Raw genomic sequence first — 25413 nt, 5'->3', positions numbered from 1 at the left:
TTAAAAAGAGTAAAAAAAAATATTTTTTTGGGGGTTGAAGGGGGTGAAGACACCCTCCCCAAAAATAGTTTTAACCTTTCCAGGACTTATACGAAGCTTCACTGCAAAGGAGAACAATATCGGTTCAGCGGTTAGCGAGAGCTTTCGGGACAAACAAAAAACGCTTACTTCTTAATATAATAGTATATGAAATATAAGTAACAGAATGCCTGTCTGTAAGCTGCTAAGTCCTAGTTAACAGTTGTAACGATCCACAAAAAAATACTCCATAATTTTTTTATAAGAAGGTAAACTGTTACTATACTTCCCACAAATTACAATAACGATGAAAACATCAATAAGTTGCAATGTACAATGTACATAAATCATGGAACTATATATAGATTTAGATATATTGTCAGGGAAAGATTTGTCAATTTAGCTTGCAAATATGGACCTTAATTATTAGTCAGTTGTTTCATCCCAGGAAAAGGTGTAACAAACAAGCGAAAAAAATCTTAAAATAATATTTGGGGGGCAAATGGAGAGGTCGTCAATTTTATTCCCCCCCCCCCCAACGACAGCTGATAAACACGTATAGGTTTCGAGAATTTTTTCCGAATTAATTTCATTGTTGGTAAAAGCTGGTTTCATCCAGTACGAGGCCGGAAAGGGGTGGACGGGGAATATCGTTATTATAGCCAGCTGCAAGCATATCATTATATAATCATAATACATGAAAAATCTGGTGCAACATCCAACAATAATATATTGATATCATGTTTCTGTTTTTGGTAAACTTGTCCCGCATATTTGAAACCGTGATTATATTTTTTACTTATGGTCACGTTACACCCCATTGTATTCAATATCTTTAAACACATCAGGGATGGGACAATGGCCGATAAATTAGTGTACCAAAAAACTTTCATCTTTATGCAAGATTTAAAAAAAATTTTAGGAATAAGACAATGGACGAAATTTTTGTTAAAAACAAAGATGACAAAATTCATAAAAGCGAGGCTTAACTAATACCTCCCTGATAAATATTTACATACATAGTGTCCTAACTAATATTGACTGTCCCTCTACCTCCCTGATAAATATTTACATACATAGTGTCCTAACTAATATTAACTGTCCCTCTACCTCCCTGATAAATATTTACATACATAGTGTCCTAACTGATATTGACTGTCCCTCTACCTCCCTGATAAATAAATATTTACATACATAGTGTCCTAACTAATATTGACTGTCCCTCTACCTCCCTGATAAATATTTACATACACAGTGTCCTAACTAATATTGACTGTCCCTCTACCTCCCTGATAAATATTTACATACATAGTGTCCTAACTAATATTAACTGTCCCTCTACCTCCCTGATAAATATTTACATACATAGTGTCCTAACTAATATTAACTGTCCCTCTACCTCCCTGATAAATATTTACATACATAGTGTCCTAACTGATATTGACTGTCCCTCTACCTCCCTGATAAATAAATATTTACATACATAGTGTCCTAACTAATATTGACTGTCCCTCTACCTCCCTGATAAATATTTACATACACAGTGTCCTAACTAATATTGACTGTCCCTCTACCTCCCTGATAAATATTTACATACATAGTGTCCTAACTAATATTGACTGTCCCTCTACCTCTCTGATAAATATTTACATACATAGTGTCCTAACTAATATTGACTGTACATCTACCTCTCTGATAAATATTTACATATATAGTGTCCTAACTGATATTGACTGTACCTCTACCTCCCTGATAAATATTTACATACATAGTGTCCTAACTAATACTGACTGTCCCTCTACCTCCTTGATAAATATTTACATATATAGTGTCCTAACTAATATTGACTGTCCCTCTACCTCCCTGATAAATATTTACATACATAGTGTCCTAACTAATATTGACTGTTCCTCTACCTCCCTGATAAATATTTACATACATAGTGTCCTAACTAATATTGACTGTCCCTCTACCTCCCTGATAAATAAATATTTACATACATAGTGTCCTAACTAATATTGACTGTCCCTCTACCTCCCTGATAAATAAATATTTACATACATAGTGTCCTAACTAATATTGACTGTCCCTCTACCTCCCTGATAAATATTTACATACATAGTGTCCTAACTAATATTAATGTCCCTCTACCTCCCTGATAAGTATTTACATACACAGTGTCCTAACTAATATTAATGTCCCTCTACCTCCCTGATAAATATTTACATACACAGTGTCCTAACTAATATTAATGTCCCTCTACCTCCCTGATAAATATTTACATACATAGTGTCCTAACTAATATTGACTGTCCCTCTACCTCCCTGATAAATATTTACATATATAGTGTCCTAACTAATATTGACTGTCCCTCTACCTCCCTGATAAATATTTACATACATAGTGTCCTAACTAATATTGACTGTCCCTCTACCTCCCTGATAAATAAATATTTACATACATAGTGTCCTAACTAATATTAATGTCCCTCTACCTCCCTGATAAATATTTACATACATAGTGTCCTAACTAATATTAATGTCCCTCTACCTCCCTGATAAATATTTACATACATAGTGTCCTAACTAATATTGACTGTTCCTCTACCTCCCTGATAAATATTTACATACATAGTGTCCTAACTAATATTGACTGTTCCTCTACCTCCCTGATAAATATTTACATACATAGTGTCCTAACTAATATTGACTGTTCCTCTACCTCCCTGATAAATATTTAGATACATAGTGTCCTAACTGATATTGACTGTCCCTCTATCTCCCAGATAAATATTTACATACATAGTGTCCTAACTAATATTGACTGTTCCTCTACCTCCCTGATAAATATTTACATACATAGTGTCCTAACTAATATTGACTGTTCCTCTACCTCCCTGATAAATATTTACATACATAGTGTCCTAACTAATATTGACTGTCCCTCTATCTCCCTGATAAATATTTACATACATAGTGTCCTAACTAATATTGACTGTCCCTCAATCTCCCAGATAAATATTTACATACATAGTGTCCTAACTAATATTGACTGTTCCTCTACCTCCCTGATAAATATTTACATACATAGTGTCCTAACTAATATTGACTGTCCCTCTATCTCCCAGATAAATATTTACATACATAGTGTCCTAACTGATATTGACTGTCCCTCTATCTCCCAGATAAATATTTACATACATAGTGTCCTAACTAATATTGACTGTTCCTCTACCTCCCTGATAAATATTTACATACATAGTGTCCTAACTAATATTGACTGTTCCTCTACCTCCCTGATAAATATTTACATACATAGTGTCCTAACTAATATTGACTGTCCCTCTATCTCCCAGATAAATATTTACATACATAGTGTCCTAACTAATATTGACTGTTCCTCTACCTCCCTGATAAATATTTACATACATAGTGTCCTAACTAATATTGACTGTCCCTCTATCTCCCAGATAAATATTTACATACATAGTGTCCTAACTGATATTGACTGTCCCTCTATCTCCCAGATAAATATTTACATACATAGTGTCCTAACTAATATTGACTGTCCCTCTACCTCCCAGATAAATATTTACATACATAGTGTCCTAACTAATATTGACTGTCCCTCTACCTCCCAGATAAATATTTACATACATAGTGTCCTAACTAATATTGACTGTCCCTCTATCTCCCTGATAAATATTTACATACATAGTGTCCTAACTAATATTGACTGTCCCTCTACCTCCCTGATAAATATTTACATACATAGTGTCCTAACTAATATTGACTGTTCCTCTACCTCCCTGATAAATATTTACATACATAGTGTCCTAACTAATATTGACTGTCCCTCTACCTCCCAGATAAATATTTACATACATAGTGTCCTAACTAATATTGACTGTCCCTCTATCTCCCTGATAAATATTTACATACATAGTGTCCTAACTAATATTGACTGTCCCTCTACCTCCCTGATAAATATTTACATACATAGTGTCCTAACTAATATTGACTGTTCCTCTACCTCCCTGATAAATATTTACATACATAGTGTCCTAACTAATATTGACTGTCCCTCTACCTCCCAGATAAATATTTACATACATAGTGTCCTAACTGATATTGACTGTCCCTCTACCTCCCTGATAAATATTTACATACATAGTGTCCTAACTGATATTGACTGTCCCTCTACCTCCCTGATAAATATTTACATACATAGTGTCCTAACTAATATTGACTGTCCCTCTATCTCCCTGATAAATATTTACATACATAGTGTCCTAACTGATATTGACTGTCCCTCTACCTCCCTGATAAATATTTACATACATAGTGTCCTAACTAATATTGACTGTCCCTCTATCTCCCTGATAAATATTTACATACATAGTGTCCTAACTAATATTGACTGTCCCTCTATCTCCCTGATAAATATTTACATACATAGTGTCCTAACTAATATTGACTGTCCCTCTACCTCCCTGATAAATATTTACATACATAGTGTCCTAACTAATATTGACTGTTCCTCTACCTCCCTGATAAATATTTACATACATAGTGTCCTAACTAATATTGACTGTCCCTCTACCTCCCTGATAAATATTTACATACATAGTGTCTTAACTAATATTGACTGTCCCTCTACCTCCCTGATAAATATTTACATAAATAGTGTCCTAACTAATATTGACTGTACCTCTACCTGCCTGATAAATATTTACATAAATAGTGTCCTAACTAGGGATGGGAATCCGTCGAATTTTTGTGCCGGATTCGGATTCCGTATTCTGAAGGAATCCGTCAAAAAAAGTGACGGATTCTTGCGGATTCCGGATTCTTATTTTTGGCGGATTCCGGATTCGGATTCCGGATTCTAGCAGTATTTTAAAAGGCCGTCCGTCACAGAGGGATAGCTTATTTCATTAATCACTGCATGATAGACTCGAAATAAAGTATTACCAAACTTTACCAATAAACTGTAAACAAATATGATAAATATACAAGCAAAATAACAAGTTAATGTTGAATTTCAATTCCTTCTCGTCCCTTCTTAAGCATAAAATGAATTTGAAAATTTTGAAAATAGATTTTAATTTCCTTATAAGGATGTTGTTTTTATATGTCGTCTTTATGACAGGTAAATATTTTATAAATATATTTCTTAAATTATATATAAAAGAAAATATTATACAATAATATCAGGCAAGTTCCCAGTTGAGGAGTGAGATTCTACCCCATCTGAAAAAATAAACCCCCCCCCCCCCGCCATCTATCAAATTAAACCCCCCCCCCCCCGGCATCATGAAATTTTTACCCCATCTTATGATTTTGTCCCCATCATGTTATTTTATCCCCATCTTCATATTTTGTACCTCTCCAAGAGAAACAAAATAATGTCAGAGAAGGGATAAATTATTGAACAGGGGACAAAAATGAAGGATGGGGTCTAAATAGGAACATGGGGCCAGGATTGGAAGGTGGGGTCTGATTTGACAGATGGGGGAATGATTGGAAGAAGGGGAAATAGAATCTGGGTAAGGGGGAGGGGAGAGTCTGGAGGGGTTTGCGAGGTGAGCCTCGCGCGAAAGAATTTATATTAGGGTAGCATAAGCTACCATACTCCACTGTAGTGAAGCTATGCCTTTCACTCTTCTATATTTTCCTATATTTTGAATAAAAGTTAAAAATGCCTCTGTTTATTTTTTTATTTCTCTTTTAAGACTTTTTTTTATACTAAATCACCAACATATTCTAATACTTTACTTTACCTAATATTTTAAGATAAAAATTTGGCTCCATTGAAGAAAAAATACAATAGTTTGTTTGAAATAGGAACATCTAGTGGCAGATTATTGAACTACATAATATACATTTTTCTGGATGTCAACAAACATGATGATTGGTTGAAAAACACAGATGGGGTAGCAAACAATGTTATGATATTAAAATTGAAGCAAGGGGTTAAAACTCACACATGGTGGTCAAAAAATTAATATGGGGTCATTTTTTCATGATGGGGGTAGTTTCAAGTGCTTATATCTGGAGAACCGTAAGAGATAGAGGCCTAGTTGCTTGACTGTGGTAACTCAGATTTACATAAGGAAGCCATTTATGCACATGGGGGACCAAAACATGATATGGGGTATTTTTTTCATGATGGGGGTAGTTTCAAGTGCTTATATCTGGAGAACCGTAAGAGATAGAGGCCTAGTTGCTTGACTGTTGTAACTCAGATTTACATAAGGAAGCCATTTATGCACATGGGGGACCAAAATATGATATGGGGTATTTTTTTCATGATGGGGGTAGTTTCAAGTGCTTATATCTGGAGAACCGTAAGAGATAGAGGCCTAGTTGCTTGACTGTGGTAACTCAGATTTACATAAGGAAGCCATTTAAGCACATGGGGGACCAAAACATGATATGGGGTATTTTTTTCATGATGGGGGTAGTTTCAAGTGCTTATATCTGGAGAACCGTAAGAGATAGAGGCCTAGTTGCTTGACTGTGGTAACTCAGATTTACATAAGGAAGCCATTTATGCACATGGGGGACCAAAATATGATATGGGGGATTTTTTTCATGATGGGGGTAGTTTCAAGTGCTTATATCTGGAGAACCGTAAGAGATAGAGGCCTAGTTGCTTGACTGTGGTAACTCAGATTTACATAAGGAAGCCATTTATGAACATGGGGGACCAAAATATGATATGGGGTATTTTTTTCATGATGGGGGTAATTTCAAGTGCTTATATCTGGAGAACCGTAAGAGATAGAGGCCTAGTTGCTTGACTGTGGTAACTCAGATTTACATAAGGAAGCCATTTATGTACATGGGGGACCAAAATTTGATATGGGGTATTTTTTCATGATGGGGGTAGTTTCAAGTGCTTATATCTGGAGAACCGTAAGAGATAGAGGCCTAGTTGCTTGACTGTGGTAACTCAGATTTACATAAGGAAGCCATTTATGAACATGGGGGACCAAAATATGATATGGGGGATTTTTTTCATGATGGGGGTAGTTTCAAGTGCTTATATCTGGAGAACCGTAAGAGATAGAGGCCTAGTTGCTTGACTGTGGTAACTCAGATTTACATAAGGAAGCCATTTATGAACATGGGGGACCAAAATATGATATGGGGTATTTTTTTCATGATGGGGGTAATTTCAAGTGCTTATATCTGGAGAACCGTAAGAGATAGAGGCCTAGTTGCTTGACTGTGGTAACTCAGATTTACATAAGGAAGCCATTTATGTACATGGGGACCAAAATTTGATATGGGGTATTTTTTCATGATGGGTGTAGTTTCAAGTGCTTATATCTGGAGAACGGTAAGAGATAGAGGCCTAGTTGCTTGACTGTGGTAACTCAGATTTACATAAGGAAGCCATTAATGAACATAGGGTACTAAAATTTGTTGGGGGTTTCTTTTTTCATGATGGTGGGTAAAAATTGAAAATAGGGGCCATTTGTTATGGTGGAGAGGGAATTAGGTTAGGTAATATTGAGGAGCCCTGCAAGGTTAGGGCCCCCCAGGGGCCCTAACCTTGCAGGGCTCCTCAATATTACCTAACCTGTGCAGGAGACCCTAACTCTGCAAGGCTACTCAATATTTCCTAATCCCTTCATGAACATAGGGTACCAAAATTTGATGGGTTTTTTTTTTCATGATTGTGGGTAAAAATTGAATATAGGGGCCATTTGTTATGGTGGAGAGGGAATTAGGTTAAGGTAGGTTAGGTAATATTGAGGAGCCCTGCAAGGTTACGCCCCCCCCGGGGGCCCTAACCTTGCAGGGCTCCTCAATATTACCTAACCTGTGCAGGAGACCCTAACTCTGCAGGGCTACTCAATCTTAAACTAACCTGACTTAACCTAACCTAACCTAACCAATTTTAAACTAACATGAACCAACTAAACCTAATCTAACCCATTTTAATCTAACCTAACCCATCTTAACCTAATCTAACAAACTTAACCTAACCTAACCCATTTTAACCTAACCTAACCCATCTTAACCTAACCTAACCCATATTAACCTAACCTAACCTAACTTCACCTAACCTAACCTAATTTCAACCCCCAACCCCATCATAAAAAATTGGCCCCTATATTCAATTTTACCCACCATCATAGAAAAATGACCCCCATATTAATTTATGTACCCCCATGTGCATAAATGGCTTCCTTACTTTAATCTGAGTTACCACAGTCAAGCAACTAGGCCTCTATCTCTTACGGTTCTCCAGATATAAGCACTTGTAAGTACCCCCATCATGAAAAAAATACCCTATATCAAATTTTGGTCACCCATGTGCATAAATGGCTTCCTTATGTAAATCTGAGTTACCACAGTCAAGCAACTGGGCCTCTATCTCTTATGGTTCTCCAGATATAAGCACTTGAAACTACCCCCATCATGAAAAAAATACCCCATATCATATTTTGGTCCCCTATGTTCATAAATGGCTTCCTTATGTAAATCTTAGTTACCACAGTCAAGCAACTAGGCCTCTATCTCTTACGGTTCTCCAGATATAAGCACTTGAAACTACCCCCATCATGAAAAAAATACCCCATATCATATTTTGGTCCCCCATGTGCATAAATGGCTTCCTTATGTAAATCTGAGTTACCACAGTCAAGCAACTAGGCCTCTATCTCTTACGGTTCTCCAGATATAAGCACTTGAAACTACCCCCATCATGAAAAAAATACCCCATATCATGTTTTGGTCCCCCATGTGCACAAATGGCTTCCTTATGTAAATCTGAGTTACCACAGTCAAGCAACTAGGCCTCTATCTCTTACGGTTCTCCAGATATAAGCACTTGAAACTACCCCCATCATGAAAAAAATACCCCATATCATATTTTGGTTCCCCATGTGCATATATGGCTTCCTTATTTAAATCTGAGTTACCACAGTCAAGCAACTAGGCCTCTATCTCTTACGGTTCACCAGATATAAGCACTCAAACCTACCCCATCATGAAAAAAATACCCCATATGAAATTTTGACACCCCATCATGAAAAAAATACCCCATATCAAATTTTGACACCCCATGTGCATAAATGGCTTCCTTGTGTAAATCTGAGTTACCACAGTCAAGCAACTAGGCCTCTATCTCTTACGGTTCTCCAGATATAAGCACTTGAAGCTACCCCATCATGAAAAAATGACCCCATATTAATTTTTGGACCTCCATTTGTGATTTTTGTTCCCCATATTTTATATACTTACCCCATATGTAATATTTTACCCCTATAACTCATAGTTTATTACCACCAAGCTTTGTTTTATACATTGAAAATTACAGGGACCAAAATTTAAGATGGGGTACAAATCACATGATGCCGGGGGGGGGGGGGGTTTATTTTGACAGATGGCGGGGGGGGGGGGTTTATTTTTTCACATGGGGTAGAATCTCACTCCTCAACTGGGATGGTGCCTAATATCAAATTAAATTAAAAGTATTTCAACTTGTTTTATTTTTTTGGTACTAAACTCATCCCTGACATGAATGAGAGAAAAAATTTGTTTTGAATCAGATTGCAGAAAGAACATGATAATAAAATACACAATAGTCTCTTTGTGAGTTTAAATTTATAACATTATTTTTTGTTAATGAATTAATGAAAATTATTTTGTTTAAAATTTGACTAAATGACATCTCGTATAATATACTTTACATTCCATCTTAAAAATAAATCTGTAAGGTGTATATATATGTTTAGATATCTGTAAACCACCAATTTATGACTATTGATTTTTGATCAGCTGTAGGTTTCAATACTAGATGTTTTTTTTAAGTAGCGCAGCTACTCTAAATCTAGAGAATAAATCTAATTTTGCTTAGAATTTACTTTTAGGTGTTTTAAACATTGTAAATTAAAGATTTTATTTTAATAATTAATATTTTACAACAATATCTTCTAAAAACTGTGAGCAAGTTTGATAAAATTACGTTTATTTTGCAAGCTTGTTTGAAAATATTTCATTATTTTTATAATTCTGACAAAATAGATTTTCTGTTTAAATAAATAACATAGCCACAAAAAGGTTTAAGTAGTTATTGAAATATTCTATTACTATTCTTGCTAATTAAATATTCGTTAACTATGTTTAATTTGCATTTTTAAAATAGACAAGAAAAATATCCTACTTAAATGCTAATTTTATGAAGTTATCTTAAACCTTTTCCAAAAGTTTGTTTTATAAAACTTTTTTATTTTTCATTGATTTTATTGATTATATAGGTTAAAAATATCAAAAGTATTTTTCAAAGGCTATAGATAAATTTTGATTAATTTCGATTTTTGATTTTTTAAATTTTTTTTAAAATCTGCAAGAATATGCATGTCTATTCAAAGAATAGATTATATAAAAAACAAAATTAAACATATTCAGGCTATCAAAAAGAAAAAAATATTCTTTTTTACCATTAAATCGCAAATATTTAAAATCATTAGATTTTAAGCTTATTTTGCATGGAAACACATTTTTTCAGTTATTTTTTCTCAACAATGGATCTTAAATGATTATTACTGAAAACTTTTATGAAAATGTTATTATCCAAAACTTCAAATAAAGGAAATAATTGCCGTTTGCAAAAATGTGTGCAAAAAGTTGCCAATATCTCGTTAGAAGGGACTTAATGGATTTGAATTCTTACTGCTTATGAGTTAGTGGACTATAAACTATTAGAATAGTGTCACTTTAAGGTGAAATTTTGAGGGTCAACTTTTTTTCTTTTAAAATTCGCAGTGTAATTTAACACTATGTTACTTGGTTGAAGCCTTGATTTGTTTAAAGTGTTAAACATTTACATCACATTAGTAATTATTAAAATTTGTTATGTACAAAAAAATTTAAGAGGGAGTTGTAAGAAAAAACTCAAGACGGTAATTTTAGCCTACCAATTTAGAATCCGGAATCCGCAATAAAAAACGGAAAATTGGGCGGATTCCGGATTCGGATTCCGGATCCGGATTCCCATCACTAGTCCTAACTAATATTGACTGTGCCTCTACCTCCCTGATAAATATTTACATACATAGTGTCCTAACTAATATTGAATGTTCCTCTACCTCCCTGATAAATATTTACATACATAGTGTCCTAATTAATATTGAATGTCCCTCTACCTCCCTGATAAATATTTACATACATAGTGTCCTAACTAATATTGACTGTCCCTCTACCTCCCTGATAAATATTTACATACATAGTGTCCTAACTAATATTGAATGTCCCTCTACCTCCCTGATAAATATTTACATACATAGTGTACTAACTAATATTGACTGTTCCTCTACCTCCCTGATAAATATTTACATACATAGTGTCCTAACTAATATTGACTGTACCTCTACCTCCCTGATAGTGTCCTAACGATATAGCCAAAGAAAATAAGAGCAAAATATTTCTTTCTTTTTATCAAGATAGTTATTGTGCATTTGTTAAATTGCCATAAAAAAGGAAAGAATAAGAGATAATTAAAAAGAGAGATTCAGAAACACTAATTTAAGAAAATCTTATTTATTTTGGAAGCATGACCTAAGGACCTAATAAATCATATATCAAATACTTAAAATTTGTAAAGGAAATCTTTACCATTATTTTCATCTCTTTATCTTGCAGAATATTCGAGAAAATCACATTTCTACCATAGCATTGCATATGGACAGACAAAGTTCGTCAAGAAGTAGCTTCGCTAATAAAAAAAATCGATATCATATTTTTGCATTCAATTAGTATATAGAAGTTTTAAAAGAAATTAGTAACTATACTAGCAGTTACGCCCCTTTCCCAACCCTATTAAAAGCTTAACTGTAAAGGAGAACCATATCAGTCCAACAGTTAGAAAGATCTTTTGGTACTAGCGGCAATTTCAAATTGAATTAATTGGCTTAACTGCCCCAAAGATGTTATATAAAAAAAATTAGGTGCTACATATGTCCTAAAAATAATGTTCTTTGTGTTCTCCAATACATTTCCGAGAATCGAACCAGATTTTAAAAGATTTTATATATAAAAATGATAATTTTTGCTTTCAAAAAGCAGGAGTTGAAAGAAAAAACTAAGATTTTAAGCTAATTTTAGCTTACCAATCAAGAATCTGAATATGCTATTAAAAACAGATTCCGGATACGGAATCAGATTTCAAAATTTATCAAAAATTGGGCAGATTCCAGATTCGGATAGCCAACTTTAATATTTGGCTACTTGATATTGGATATGCACGTTAAAATGAGAAAACACCTAAGACATTACTATGACATGATCAAAACTTATTCAAAATTTAAAACATACCTTTCTAAAATTTACTGTAGTTTTTAAGTAAGTTTCAAGAGCTTTTACAAATTGGGTTTTAGGTTATTTCTTACCAAATGCAAAGCCGCTGTACTAGTTTTAACTCAAGTAGCCTTTTCATTAATCATTCTAAAATCAATATTATATAACACCTAGGGAAAAAAAACACCAGCTAATTAGGAAAAGCTTTGACGATTTAAATAAAGGTCAGATTTTAAATAAACTGTTAGTTGCTACAACATAAGATAAAACCAAATAAGTCAACAAAAATTGTATTAAAAATATATTTAAAATCTAAAAGTTACATATAAGAGATAAAATTACTATTAGAGACCAATATCTACTTTGTATTCAATGCTGAAACCCAGGGGGTCAAATTGGCACTGGTAGTTGCTCTCAGTTACAACCTAAATAAAGAAAAAGTTGATAAAACAATTAGTTACATTCGAGCGCATACAGAGCAATGAATCTAGTTATTTTTAATTTAAATAAAGGGGGGAAGGGGATTATAATTTTTTTCAATAAGCAAACTACTTCAGTTATAAATTAACTACCTTTCCACAGAGTTCTTTAAACTATCTATTAAAGATAACTTACACTGATGTTACATTCATTACCAGACAAACATTTCCAGCCCAAGACAAATTAATCAGATCAGCCATTCTATCCAACAACTCTATCCAGTTTCCTAATCTATTTCAATTTCTCACTAACCCTAATGTTCCATTTGTTACCCGACTTGCATATCTCGGGTCAAAGACCATTAAACCTACTATACAATCTATCCAATCATGCAACCAATGTATGTATCCAATCATCGAATCTATCCAATCTGATACTCAATCCTTACTTACCCTAATGTTCCATTCGTTGCCAGACATAAACATCTCAGGTCCAAGGCTTTCTCCGCACCAGTATCTTCTCAAAGCCTTAAACAAAAACAGTTTCAGACATAAAAGCCAGGGATCTCTACACTAGCACAGTTATGGAATCTCAACCAAAGATTTTTTTTATCCAATCTTGACACGTGAGGTATTTTTGGAAAGAGGAATAAACATAGAAAACGCATATGTAAATACGCAGAAATCATTGCAAGTTATTTGCAAAAATCTGCAATGTTAATTTGCAAAATTAATTCCATGCCTTAAATGACAGATTTAGAAAAAAATCTTTTCATGAAATGTGTTTATCTATAAGTTTACATATGCGTTTTCTATGTATATTCCTCTTTCCAAAAATACCTAACTTGTCAAGATTGGATAAAAAAAATCTTTGTGGTAGAGATTCCATAACTGTGCTAGGGATAAGACGATGGCCGATAAATTGAGGTTTATCCCCAATGATAACCAAAAGTACCCCTTCTGTAGATAAAAATTAGTGGTTGAAACGTATGAACCCTCAGATTAATGAAAAACCAATTAAAATTTAGAAGTTCTTAAAGTTGTTAAGCAAACGAATAAGAACTTTTTAAAAAACTTTTGAGACTAGTGTAATAATCAGCCCATTGCCCCCCTCGTTTAAAAGCGGCTGCGCCCTTGTATCTATGGAATCTGTACTCAAAAGGTAAGGAAGAACAGAAAAAAGCCTAAACCCAAACAAAGGACAAAATTCTAAGATCATAATTAACTTAAACTATACCGGGACGTAAATAAAGCTGCCCTAAAAGGGAGAACGGATTTAGATTTTCCTATAACAGGTAAAAATCTACACATTTTATTTAGATTAATTTTTAGTTACAGAAACCATATTTAGTAAAATTGATAAAATTTTTATTTCTTTATTATTTAGGTAGTTATTTTGGTTATTAGAATTGTAAGAATTAAATACCTCAAAGTTATTGAACTTCTGATAGCCAGTATAAGCCAAATAGCCGGAATTGGGTGTATTTACACAGCAAATATGTCCCTAAAAAATAAAAAGTTTAAATAGGTATAATGCAGTTTTCCTGAAAATAAATTGAAACGTTTGAAAACTTAATGAACTTACGAAACAAAATCAATAATAATCCCCAACGTTGGTAAGCCAACTATTATGAAACTTTGGGGAATAGTTTAATTAACAGCCCAATGTCCTCTCCCTTCCTGAGTTGGTTGGCTGATACTTATTACTGATTTTTGGGGGTGTAACTTTTCGACCTCTTTTATGAAACTTACCAGAATCTTTATTTTTAATTTGAAATTGCAGACTTAAATTTTTCACCCCTAAAAGTTTAACATAAGCCTTGCACGCTCCAAAATTATTATTAAAGTTTAATCAATGGCCTTAAAATCAAAGGATTGGTTAGGAAACTAGGTGTACCAACAAAAATAAACAGACCTTTTCATCAACAATTTTGGCTCCATCAGCACAGATTCTAAAAAAATGTAAATTTAAAGGAAAAAAAATTTGAATTAAAAAATTGATTAAGTCGGAGAGGTATTTTTCTAGGAGCGATATTTCTTTGATGCCCTCCCACCAAATCTTCCAAACCTATAAGCTACCATATTAAGGAGAACCATATCGGTTCAACGGTTACAGAGATCCTTTAGTACACAGGGATACAGATCCAGTTAACGTCTACGCCCAAAGTATTAATAAACCTTTCAAGGGCCTATGAGAGGCTACATTGTAAGAGATTATTTTATCACTTGGGAGGGAAGTAGTAACTCTCCTCAAATAGTTATAAACCTGCCTAAAACATATAATGGAGAACCACATCGGTTCAGCTGTTAGAGAGATCATACTTTTACTCTCTTTTACTTAATAAGGCTTAGTTTGCTAAGTAAAAATGACTTACCCAGTAACTGGCATTTTGAAGGTCTGGGCTCTAAGAGTTACTCCACTAGCCATTCCAATATCTGGTCTGATACAGATAGTGTAATCCTTAAAAATAGCACCATTAATGAGAAAATTTAAGGTCCCAGCTCATAGTTAAACTGGCTATTTTAATATCTGGTCTGATACCGATAGTATAGTCCTTAAATTATTGTTAACATTGTAGCAAGAATATTTAAGGTCTGAACTCCATGAATTACTCCACTAGCCATTCCAATATATGCTCTGACACAGATAGTGTAATCCTTAATAATATAGTTTTTATCAAATAAAAAAAATTAAGGTTTGAGCTCTGAGAGATACTCCACTTGCCATTCAAATAGCTATAGTTATTTATTGCATCGTATTATAGAAAGCTTTTCAAAATGGTAAAAAATTTAAAGATTATTTTAGTTAAGCTTACCACTATGGGAACAAGACGGGGGCCAAATAAACTGACATTGATTTTATATTTTGTTATTATCCGTGCAAAATGGCTCAGCAGATAGATATCCAGGAGCCATAATGGAAAAATGTTCACATCTTTTTAGTACCTGGTTAGGGGGAACTACAGAATATCCATCAAAGTTGAAAGAGACTAATTTATCATATTTGTTAATGAAGTACTGCAGGCATCCCTCTGGAGCTCTAAACAAACACAAATTTTACACCTAATAACCTATCACTAATTAACATTTTCTCTAATATTAAAGATTCTGGGAAAGCACCTTTGATGCTAATTGAAGTAAAATACACAAGAAAACCAACTCTTTATTAAACGACCTCAAGTGCTCATTTTAAATAGTATTTAATTTAAAACTGTTTTATCACATTTAATGTAAGAATGTTGCTATTATCATATTCAAAATAAATGCTGTAATAAGCTTTAAAATATTTAAACACTAGTCTCTCATTGGACACAAAATGACGTCCAATAAGAAAAAGGAATAAAAATATTGGAAAGAAAATTATTTTATTTCAAAATTAATTCTTGGCATTTTGGAATAAAAAATATAGGGGAAAGAAAATTATTTATTTCAAATTTATTTCTGGTCTTGAAATAATATTCATTATTTTATTTTAATTCGAGTGTCAACCAATAAGAAATAGGCATGCGGTTTTAAAAGTTTGGAATAAAAATTATTATTTTTTGTCAATTCCTTTTTTCAGAGTATAAAATGAGAATAAATTTTCCAACATCATTATTGATTTCTAATTTAACATTTCATACAGTGGGTAATATTTATTTCAACATTTTTTGTCATTCAAAATCAAGTGTCACAAAAATAATAATATTTAACATAAAAAAGAAATTTTTAAAATAATTTTGTTTTCTTTATTTGTTGAAGATTTAAGCCCAAGCTTTTTCTGAGGGGGGAGACCCCCCTCAACCCCCCCCTCTCCTGAGGGGGGAAACCCCCCTCATCCCCCCCCTGACGCTCTCTTCTTTAAAACTTTCATTATTTCTGTAATTTATTCTAACTATCTTATAAATTTCAAAACATGAGATAAAAAGGAAATAATTTGCTGTACATTATTAAAAAATTTAAAAATTGTAAAAAAAATTCCAACATGATTTCAAATTTTAAATACAAGAATATTTTTTCCTATATGATATGTTAAATTTAAATACAGGAATAATTTTGTACTGTGGAATTGAAGAAATAAATGCTGTACATTAGAGTGGCTTGATTTTCAATGATTTTCTAATTTTAAATGTGCTACATACACTTTCTGTCTGAACATCATATAAGAGACCAAAAAATGAAAAGAAAATATTTTGGATAATGGGGAGGCTCGCTGATGCATGTAAACTTTTAGAAAGACACTTGTGGGGAAAATTTTTTTTTTTTTTTTGGGGGGGGGGCAATTATTTTTCTTTCAAAGTATAGCTTTATGCACCTTCCCAATTTTGTCTTGAAGAGTAGAATAAGAATAAAAAATCTGTTTTTAAAACTATTGATCCTAGCAAGAAAAATCCATAAATAAATTTAAAAACCAAGAGATTTTACATTTAATTTAAGATTTTTCATGCTTGGATGAATATTTTTTAAAACCAATTTGATATTCTTATATTAATCAACAAGACAAATTCAAAAAGATGCATAAAGCAATACTTTAAAAGAAAAAAAGTTGCACCTCCAGAATAAACTTCTAAAATTTTTAATGCATGGAAACACCTTCCCCCCATTTCCCCTCAAGGACAAAATCAATTTTTTATATTTAGGTTTCTTATATGAGGTTTAAACTGTAGATGTTGATTACAAATTCAATGTCCAAAATTGATCCACTCTACTGTACATTGTTATAATTTAATATTTGATGTGGGTATAAACATTAGACGTAGATGGTCAATCTGACCCCATTTTTTTCTTAAAAAGAAACCTTTGTTCACTTTTTGTTGTATATGAAATACAGCCCTATAGGCAACATTATTTGCAACTAAATTTTGCAATGATATAATTTTTAGAAAGGTAACTTTATTATAAGAAATTAAATTATTTATAACTAACTTATTATATGTTGTGTCATACGCTTCACATTATATGATGGAAGAAATATTTTCTTCAAATATTTCACCCAAGGAAAGCTTTAACCTAAGATATTCAACAATTTATAGCTGATACATAATGTAAACAAAATTCCCTTGTGCTGTCTCTAGGTTATCTCTATTGTATAAATGAACGTACAAAAGAGGAGGAGAGAGAGAAGGAAATAGACAGAAAAGTGAGGGAGGGGGGAGGGGGAAGAAATATAGAGAAAAATAGACAGAGATATTTATTGTTCACCCTTAGATGATGTAAATTTTTTGATAGACTTTTTTGAATTTAAGAAAAAGATAGAGAATGAGACAAAACCAAGTATCATATTTTATTAATATTGCTTATACAAGAAAGGTCATTCAAAATTATTTCACCAATATTAAGGTCAAGTGACAAAAATTTAAATTTCCACCTACTTCGCCCCCAGAGGGGGCAATAGTAGAAGGAAAATTCAAATTTTGATCACATTACCAAAATTGTTGAAATAATTTTAATATCCTTTCAAGCATTCACAATATTACGAAAATATGATAAATAACTATTAGGGGCCTGATATTACCTCTGCTAGGCACCTGATATGGACAGGAATTTCACCAAACCTATACAAAACAACTATCCTTTCATATTAAGGTCCTTTAAGTCAGTTTGCTACAGAGAAACTGTTCAGGGTAGCTTCATATATGTAAAATTAAGAATATTGTTTTACAGCCCCATATCAAAAAGACCCTCCAAGGTTTAGAAGTAAGGCAGAGTTTTATAAAAAATAATGGAGGGGATTGGCGGCCAAAGTTAGTACTGACTGAAAACTACAAAATCAAAAATATTAACAAACCTCAATCCAATAAATTGGCGGCTAACAACGTTCCGATAGAATTCAGCTTCACTGGCAACAGGCATGTTGTCCTAAACATAGGATGTCAAATAATTTGCAATTTAAGTAAGAGTGCTTGTAAGGATTAAATCTTTTTATATAAAGCTCACTCTAAGCTGCAAAAATATATATAATCATAGTGAATAGGAATTATCAATTCTAAAGCATTAAAGTAGTGGATTTTTACTTTTCTCCATTAACATCTTAACCACTGGACCAATTAAATCTCTTGTGGAAATAAATTTCAGGTGTTAAGATCTTAGGTTTTGTAATATCTTAAATGTTCTAAATAAAAATTTATATGCCTAATAAAGATTAGATTTAAATACTAATATCATCCTTTGTGAGAAATTTTTAAAGATTTACCGGTGATACAACTAAAACTTCTTTGTCCTTGTTGGGGTTAGGGGGCAGCCCACAATCAATCTAAATAAAACAATGATTATCACTAGGGTTATAAGGCAGTCCACAATCAAAATAATTAAGAATATGGAGATTGCTGGGGTTATACGACACCTTTAAATCTAAATAAGACATTTGAGATTAAAGTGATAATATAGCATACAATATAATTAATACTAGGTGGATTACTTTGGTTATACCACAACAAATCTAAACAAGGCAAGGGGAATATGGCAGAACACAATCTAACAATATAATACAAAGGATATTACTGGGATTATATGGGAGGTCAGAATCAATCTATAAACTTATAAAGTTACTGGGGTTAAAAAGCATACAATCTAATTGAGTCAATAAAGATTACTTACATAGTAATACTTATTTAAAATAAAAGAGTATGGAAAAAAAATAAAAAAAAATTTAGTGACATTTAAATGGGTAGTTTCACGAAATGCATTTGAACTTAATTTAGTGAACCACATATTTTTTCCTGGTTAAATTACATTTATATGGCATATATTTGAAAGAATTAAAATTTTCTACCATGTAGTTTTTAAGATATGAAGACAATTTAAGTCTTGATATTTTAAAAACTACGTGGTACAAAATTGAATTTATTTCAAATATATGCTATATGTAGTTTAACTCATTCACTAGGAAAAAATATGCGGTTCAATAAATTAAGTTCAAATGCATTTCGTGAAACTACCCATTTATATAGAAAAAAAGCAGCGAGCACATTAACATTGAAACTGCAAGAATTAATATACCTGGGTAATCATAATGTTCCACTTGTAAGCATTGCTGGTTGGCTGCATGCTCATGGGTGATGGGTTGCCAAATCCTTGCAGAGCAGTCAGAATTTTGAACTGTAAAATAATTACAAGGCATGGGATTAAAGGTAAAATACCAAAGTACTTACTATAGCATTCAATTTCCTAAATGATAATTGCACACATGTTAAGAGATTTGTTTTAAAGACAACCTGCTGCAAGAAATAAACCACCACAAGTAGATCGAATACCCTTCATTTAACAACACCAGCTTCAATAAAAAAAAGGATGACAACATCCATAAAAGCGAAGCTCTGAAACAGTAGGACAAACGGACATTAACACTTGTATAATGTCAGAACTGAATAATCAGAATGCGAATATATAAGAGTCAAAGCAAAATTGTAAGTAAATTTGTAGAAAAACTGCTTGATACAGGATAATGATTATGGACATACTTACATTTTCAGGACTTTATTATAGAGTTGCTTCGCTTATAATATTGTACTTTAATGTCCCAGGAATCAGTATACCAAAAATCAGACCAATCGGATAATTAGGTCACATACAAATATGTTGTTAAAAATGTAAAAAAAATCAACATGTTTAAGATGGACGTACGGACATTCTGGTAATGATTATAGAGTTGCTACGCTTTCTAAATCGTACCTAACTATTGCAGGAATAACCATGCAAAATTTGAAATCGATAGGACAATTCTAACATGCCTAAATTAACGAAAAAAGCTATTTAAAAAAGTAAAAAAATAAACATGTTTGAAATGGACGTACGGACATTTTGGTAATGATTATAGAGTAGCTACGCTTTCTAAATCGTACCTAACTACTATAGGAATCACCATGCAAAATTTGAAATCGATAGGACAATTCTAACCTGTCTAAATTAACGAAAAAAGCTATCCGTGACGGACGGACGGACCCTAATTATAGAAATAGGAATAATAATAGAAAAGCTTCGCTTTTGATAGTTGAGATACCCCCCAAAAGTTATTAATGAACTGAACAAACAAGAACTTCACTTAAGAGAAACATATCTGCAGAGAGGTTCGCAAGATCCCTAGAACAGAATCCGACATAAAGTTAATTTTACAAGTAAAACTCACCACTGAACCATCCTTGACAGGCACATACAAATGTTGTCCAGAATTGAGTCCACATAAGGAACTAGAGCCCTTACCAAACAAACCAAGAGGCATGCTGTCTGCCATAAAATTCATGGCATTCTAAATAATAAACAATTACTTAGCAGAGTGGCAGTTTATGAGTAGATTTTCTATCAATCAGTAACTCAGGTAAAAGTAACTTTGCTGCCATTTGAAACAAATTATAAATTTAACATTATAAATCCTAAAACACAAAGAAGAGGACATTAGTTTAAATCTAATGTTAAATAAGGTTTTTTCCTTAAAGATTTTGAACTGTGTTTTTTAAACAAACATTTTTTATTGTTTAGTATTATCATTAAGAACTAATTTGCTTGTAAAAAAAGCACTACAATGGGCAATTAATTTTTACCTTGTTGGGACATAATCCATTAGGGTCAGGCACGGGCAGTTCAAAATCAACAAAGTCCAGTCTCAGCTGGCAAACATTCTCAGAAACCTCAACCTAGGGGAAAATAAGGATTAACATCGAAGCTACTACAGAATATGAAATTTCAGAGTGTAGGAAGCTAATTTTTGGAGAAGTTAAATCCCCCATATTCAAAATTATTTTTTTAAGATAAAATTTTTTTTTTGTTGATATACTATTTCTTTTAAGATAATGGCAGCATTTTTAGTTTTAACCTTCCCAGCACCTACATTGGAAAGGAGAACCATATCAGTTCAGCCATTAAGATAGATCCTCCGTGGAAATGAACAATTAGACATCCTATTACTTTAATATAATAATTTCTGAAAATTATACTTACATTGATATTACAGGACAGAGTATCCTTCTCAGTATCAGGATAATTGGGATTCTGGAAGTAGGCAATCGTGGTGTCATTCTTCATCACTCCTCCACATGGGATAATAGTCTTGCAACAGTCATAGTAGGATGCCATAGAACCATACATACCACAGTTACCAACAACCTATAAAAATGCAACAGTCATAGTAGGATCCGTATTCAAATTTATTTTAATATAGGGGCAAAGGCTTCTGGTTAAGGGACACATAAAAAAATCCTGCACTTTGATATTTGCTCGAGTATGAACCTCAGCCCAATACAAACTTTAATTTTAACCAATAAATGGCAACGCTTACACTTTGATATTTGATAGAGCATTGATTACGGTCTGTAAAACTACGTTGTTTCATTAGAGACTATGCACGAACAAGAGAAAGTGATTTTTAGTACCCTACTACAATGAACCGGAGTTTTTTGTTGTGTAATCTACTATGTTTATTTCATAGTTATATAGTAGGATATAGAAGTAAATGTCAAAATTAATTAACTTAAATTGTATTTCCGCTTTTAGATAAAGAATTAAACAAAACGAATTTTTTTAAAAAATCCTTAAATTTTGATGCAGATTTCAAATATCCCTCCAACATTAAAATTCTTTCCAACTTGTATATCTTATTATATAGTCTAAAAAATTAAAGTTTCACCATGGTTTAAAAAGAAAACTTAAAATATTTTGCAATTTTTAGTGAAATATCATAAGAGGTTTTGTTAAGTTTAAAAGACAAAATATATCACAAAAATTCAATAATGTAATTTGCAAAAGTACATTAATTTAACTGTTTGCACATAACAAGTTACCACCTTTTTCCTTAATATACATTTATCTTCCAAATAATGTACTTTAATTGAAAGAACAGTTTGAACTCAACAAAACGTTTGATGAAATTCATACAAAAATGCTAATAATTTTAATGTTTTACTCGTATAAAACTAATAGATATAAATATATTCGGCATAATACTAGTATATTTACCAATAAAATAATAAAGTTCGCTGCTGGAAGGTGCTTAAAATAACTTGCTCTCGTTCATGCATATTCCCCTAACTTATATAATAATATATGGCAAGACTTACCCTTTGATATTTGCCAGAGCATTGTCCACTGGCCATACAAACTCCCTGATTTTCAGAGTCGTCAACATTACAGGGCCAGGTAACACTAAAATGATTGTTAAGTATATTTTAAGCGACTTCATTAAAGAGGGGACGGATATGCATCTTTTAGTAATTAATTTTTAATTTAGACAAATAAAAAATATCTTCCTTAAAAATTGTAGCAGGATATTGCAGTTAGCGAAATGGTAAGACATGCACAAAGACAAGCTCAAACATCCAGTTACTTTATTATTTAGACCACCTCAGATTTGAAATTCAATAAAAAACTTACGGATTTGTTTCAGTTCCGCTAGCACCTAAAAAAATAATAGATTAAAGACGCTAAATTAAAGTGTCTTCAATAATGCTAAAATCATTAGTTGGAAAGTTACTGCTAAACTAACAACTTAAGCTTTAAAAAACCCAGAAAGTTTAAAAGTTCTCAGTCTTTGTTTTAGGCTATTTTCCACCTTTCCCTTCTATTAAAATAATCACATCTAAATAAATAAAGAAATAAGTAGCTTGAGTTTTTTTTAATGGGGTTAGTAGTAGTTAAGAAATGTATTATTTTGATATTACAGATATCTTAAATGGACAGCCGATAGTTTTAATTAAATGTAACTGCAATGTAAGAATATGTATAAATATTAATTACTCATATTTTTAAATATTGAAGAATGCTAAAATTAGATTAATTTAGTACCTGTCGAGTAAAACAATAGAGGAGGAAAGAGATAAATAACTCTTTCTCATCCCAGAGGACCCTGTGCCGACTAATTGGATCTTTGCAAATAAACGAAAAGCGTTGGGAATATTAACACAGCAAAGTCGCTACATAAGAGCAAAAGACATTTTCTAGCAGACAAAAAAAGGTTCTTAACAGGGGGATCCGGGTAGTTTTCTGGTTATACATCTATACTATAGATTAATTGTAGTACCTGTATTAATAATACTTGCATGAACATTACTACCAGCTAGGAGCACCAACCCCACACAACATAATAACCTCATTCTAAAACACAATATATTCTCAGAACAAAGTTAATAAAATTCACAAGTAGCAAATCCATAATTTAATAAAGGACAAAACTCGCGCATGGACAAACTTACAAAGTTGGCAAATAAACTGAAGGAAAACAAATCTCGACTGTCTTACTGAGTCATGGAAAGAAGACGAAATTGCAGGTTTCATCGTATTTTCACAGTAGCTTTAGAAAGGTTATTTTAGGTTAGGAAAATGTTAATTGCCAGGCAGGGTTAGAAAATATGCCTCTAAGGGCTAGAGGACAAAGTATTTAAAGAGTAGATGCTAATTTGTATTATCAATTCGACCTTTAATCTGAATGAAAAGGAAAGTTCTCTAGACAGACTGACCGCGCGAGTTGTGGAGTAGATACTCATTGGTTATAAGAATAATGATTAAAAAAATTAGCTTTCAATTTATAATAACTGTAGAGAATTGTACAATTTTTCGAAAAATAAAATTTCGGACAGACAAACATTAAAAATTGTAAAGTAGCCTTGCATTTCTTTCTACCAAAAAAAAGGAAGGGTACAAAATTAGATACTAGCTTATAAATTAACATTAATTTCAGAACTGTATAATATAATTGAAAACAAAATCATATTAAAGCATTATTTATGCTCAAATATTGAGAAAATGTAAAATAAAAAAAAAACGAATTACTTTTATCACAACTAGCAGCTTCGCCCTAGCCTCTAGAGGCTTTGCTCAAAGAAATCAGATCAAACCAATTTTTCGTAATTTAGATTTTAAAAAATAAATCTAAAAAAAATTTTTCTTTTGGGGGAAAATTTTTTAAATTTTAGTTCTGAAAATTTTTTTTTTTTGGGGAGAGATTGGGGGTGTCCCACCTCACAAGAAGATAATTATGAACCTTCCCGGGACCTATGAGAAGCTACCCTGTAAAGGAGAACCCGATCAGTTCAGAGGTTAGCGAGATCCTTCGCTACAAACAAACAAACAGAAAGACATCATTCTACTTTGTATTAGAAATGAATGCTAAATTTAAAAAGCATCAGCTATTAGTCTAACACTTAATATAAATACAAATATAAACTTTTTAATCTGTCCATAGAATATTTACCACTCACATTAAATCACAAACGAACCTGCTACTCAGAGTAATACAACACTACTAACTCCAAAATAGTGAAAAACCAGTTATTTAACAAATGTAAACAATGAATTCGTACTTTTGTACGACTAATTGAGTGTTCATTGAATATCAAACAAATAATAAGATAGCTACAATTATTAAAGGGGTAGGATATTGCTAAGGTTATGTTATGTGCGATTTCATTTAGTTAAAGAACAATAAAATTATAAGTTCATATTTTGCTAATTCATTTTTTTCTTCTGTTTTGGAGTCCTACCATCTCAATTTTTATTGATATAAAAAATGCTTTTTTAAATATCTAAATTGAAATTAATTTTATTAAAAAACTAAAGAATAAAACGATTACTAATGAGCAAATTAAATTAAATAATTTTACATTTTACCCTTTACTGAAGACGCGACGTTACAGAGCCATGACAATATTTCGTATTATTTGATTAATGGCAACAAGTTGAGACAACTAGTTAACAAC

General features: G+C 32.3%; 1 protein-coding gene across 1 annotated transcript in view; it reads right to left on the bottom strand.

Annotated features, from left to right (window-relative positions):
* Positions 1-12620: 12620 nt before the first annotated feature.
* LOC145327618 (uncharacterized) overlaps positions 12621-25413 on the bottom strand; it is a 73613-nt gene continuing 60820 nt past the window's right edge. Inside the window, exons 2-16 of the mRNA XM_080171158.1 lie at positions 23739-23812; positions 23093-23117; positions 22780-22864; positions 21665-21829; positions 21268-21360; positions 20856-20975; positions 19730-19828; positions 18924-18983; positions 18519-18589; positions 15698-15791; positions 15127-15212; positions 14667-14703; positions 14178-14255; positions 13205-13279; positions 12621-12757 (exon numbers count right to left, since the gene is read on the bottom strand). Of these exons, the coding sequence (XP_080027284.1) occupies positions 12677-12757; positions 13205-13279; positions 14178-14255; positions 14667-14703; positions 15127-15212; positions 15698-15791; positions 18519-18589; positions 18924-18983; positions 19730-19828; positions 20856-20975; positions 21268-21360; positions 21665-21829; positions 22780-22864; positions 23093-23117; positions 23739-23811 (1242 nt within the window). The 5' untranslated portion in view covers position 23812 and the 3' untranslated portion in view covers positions 12621-12676. The remainder of the gene's footprint in view (positions 12758-13204; positions 13280-14177; positions 14256-14666; positions 14704-15126; positions 15213-15697; positions 15792-18518; positions 18590-18923; positions 18984-19729; positions 19829-20855; positions 20976-21267; positions 21361-21664; positions 21830-22779; positions 22865-23092; positions 23118-23738; positions 23813-25413) is intronic.

Source organism: Acartia tonsa, chromosome 9 (assembly GCF_053477335.1).
Source record: "Acartia tonsa isolate MP-2025a chromosome 9, ASM5347733v1, whole genome shotgun sequence".
Classification (NCBI taxonomy): domain Eukaryota; kingdom Metazoa; phylum Arthropoda; class Copepoda; order Calanoida; family Acartiidae; genus Acartia; species Acartia tonsa.
Note: the sequence above shows the minus strand (reverse complement) of the source record. Positions and strands in the feature narration are given on the sequence as shown.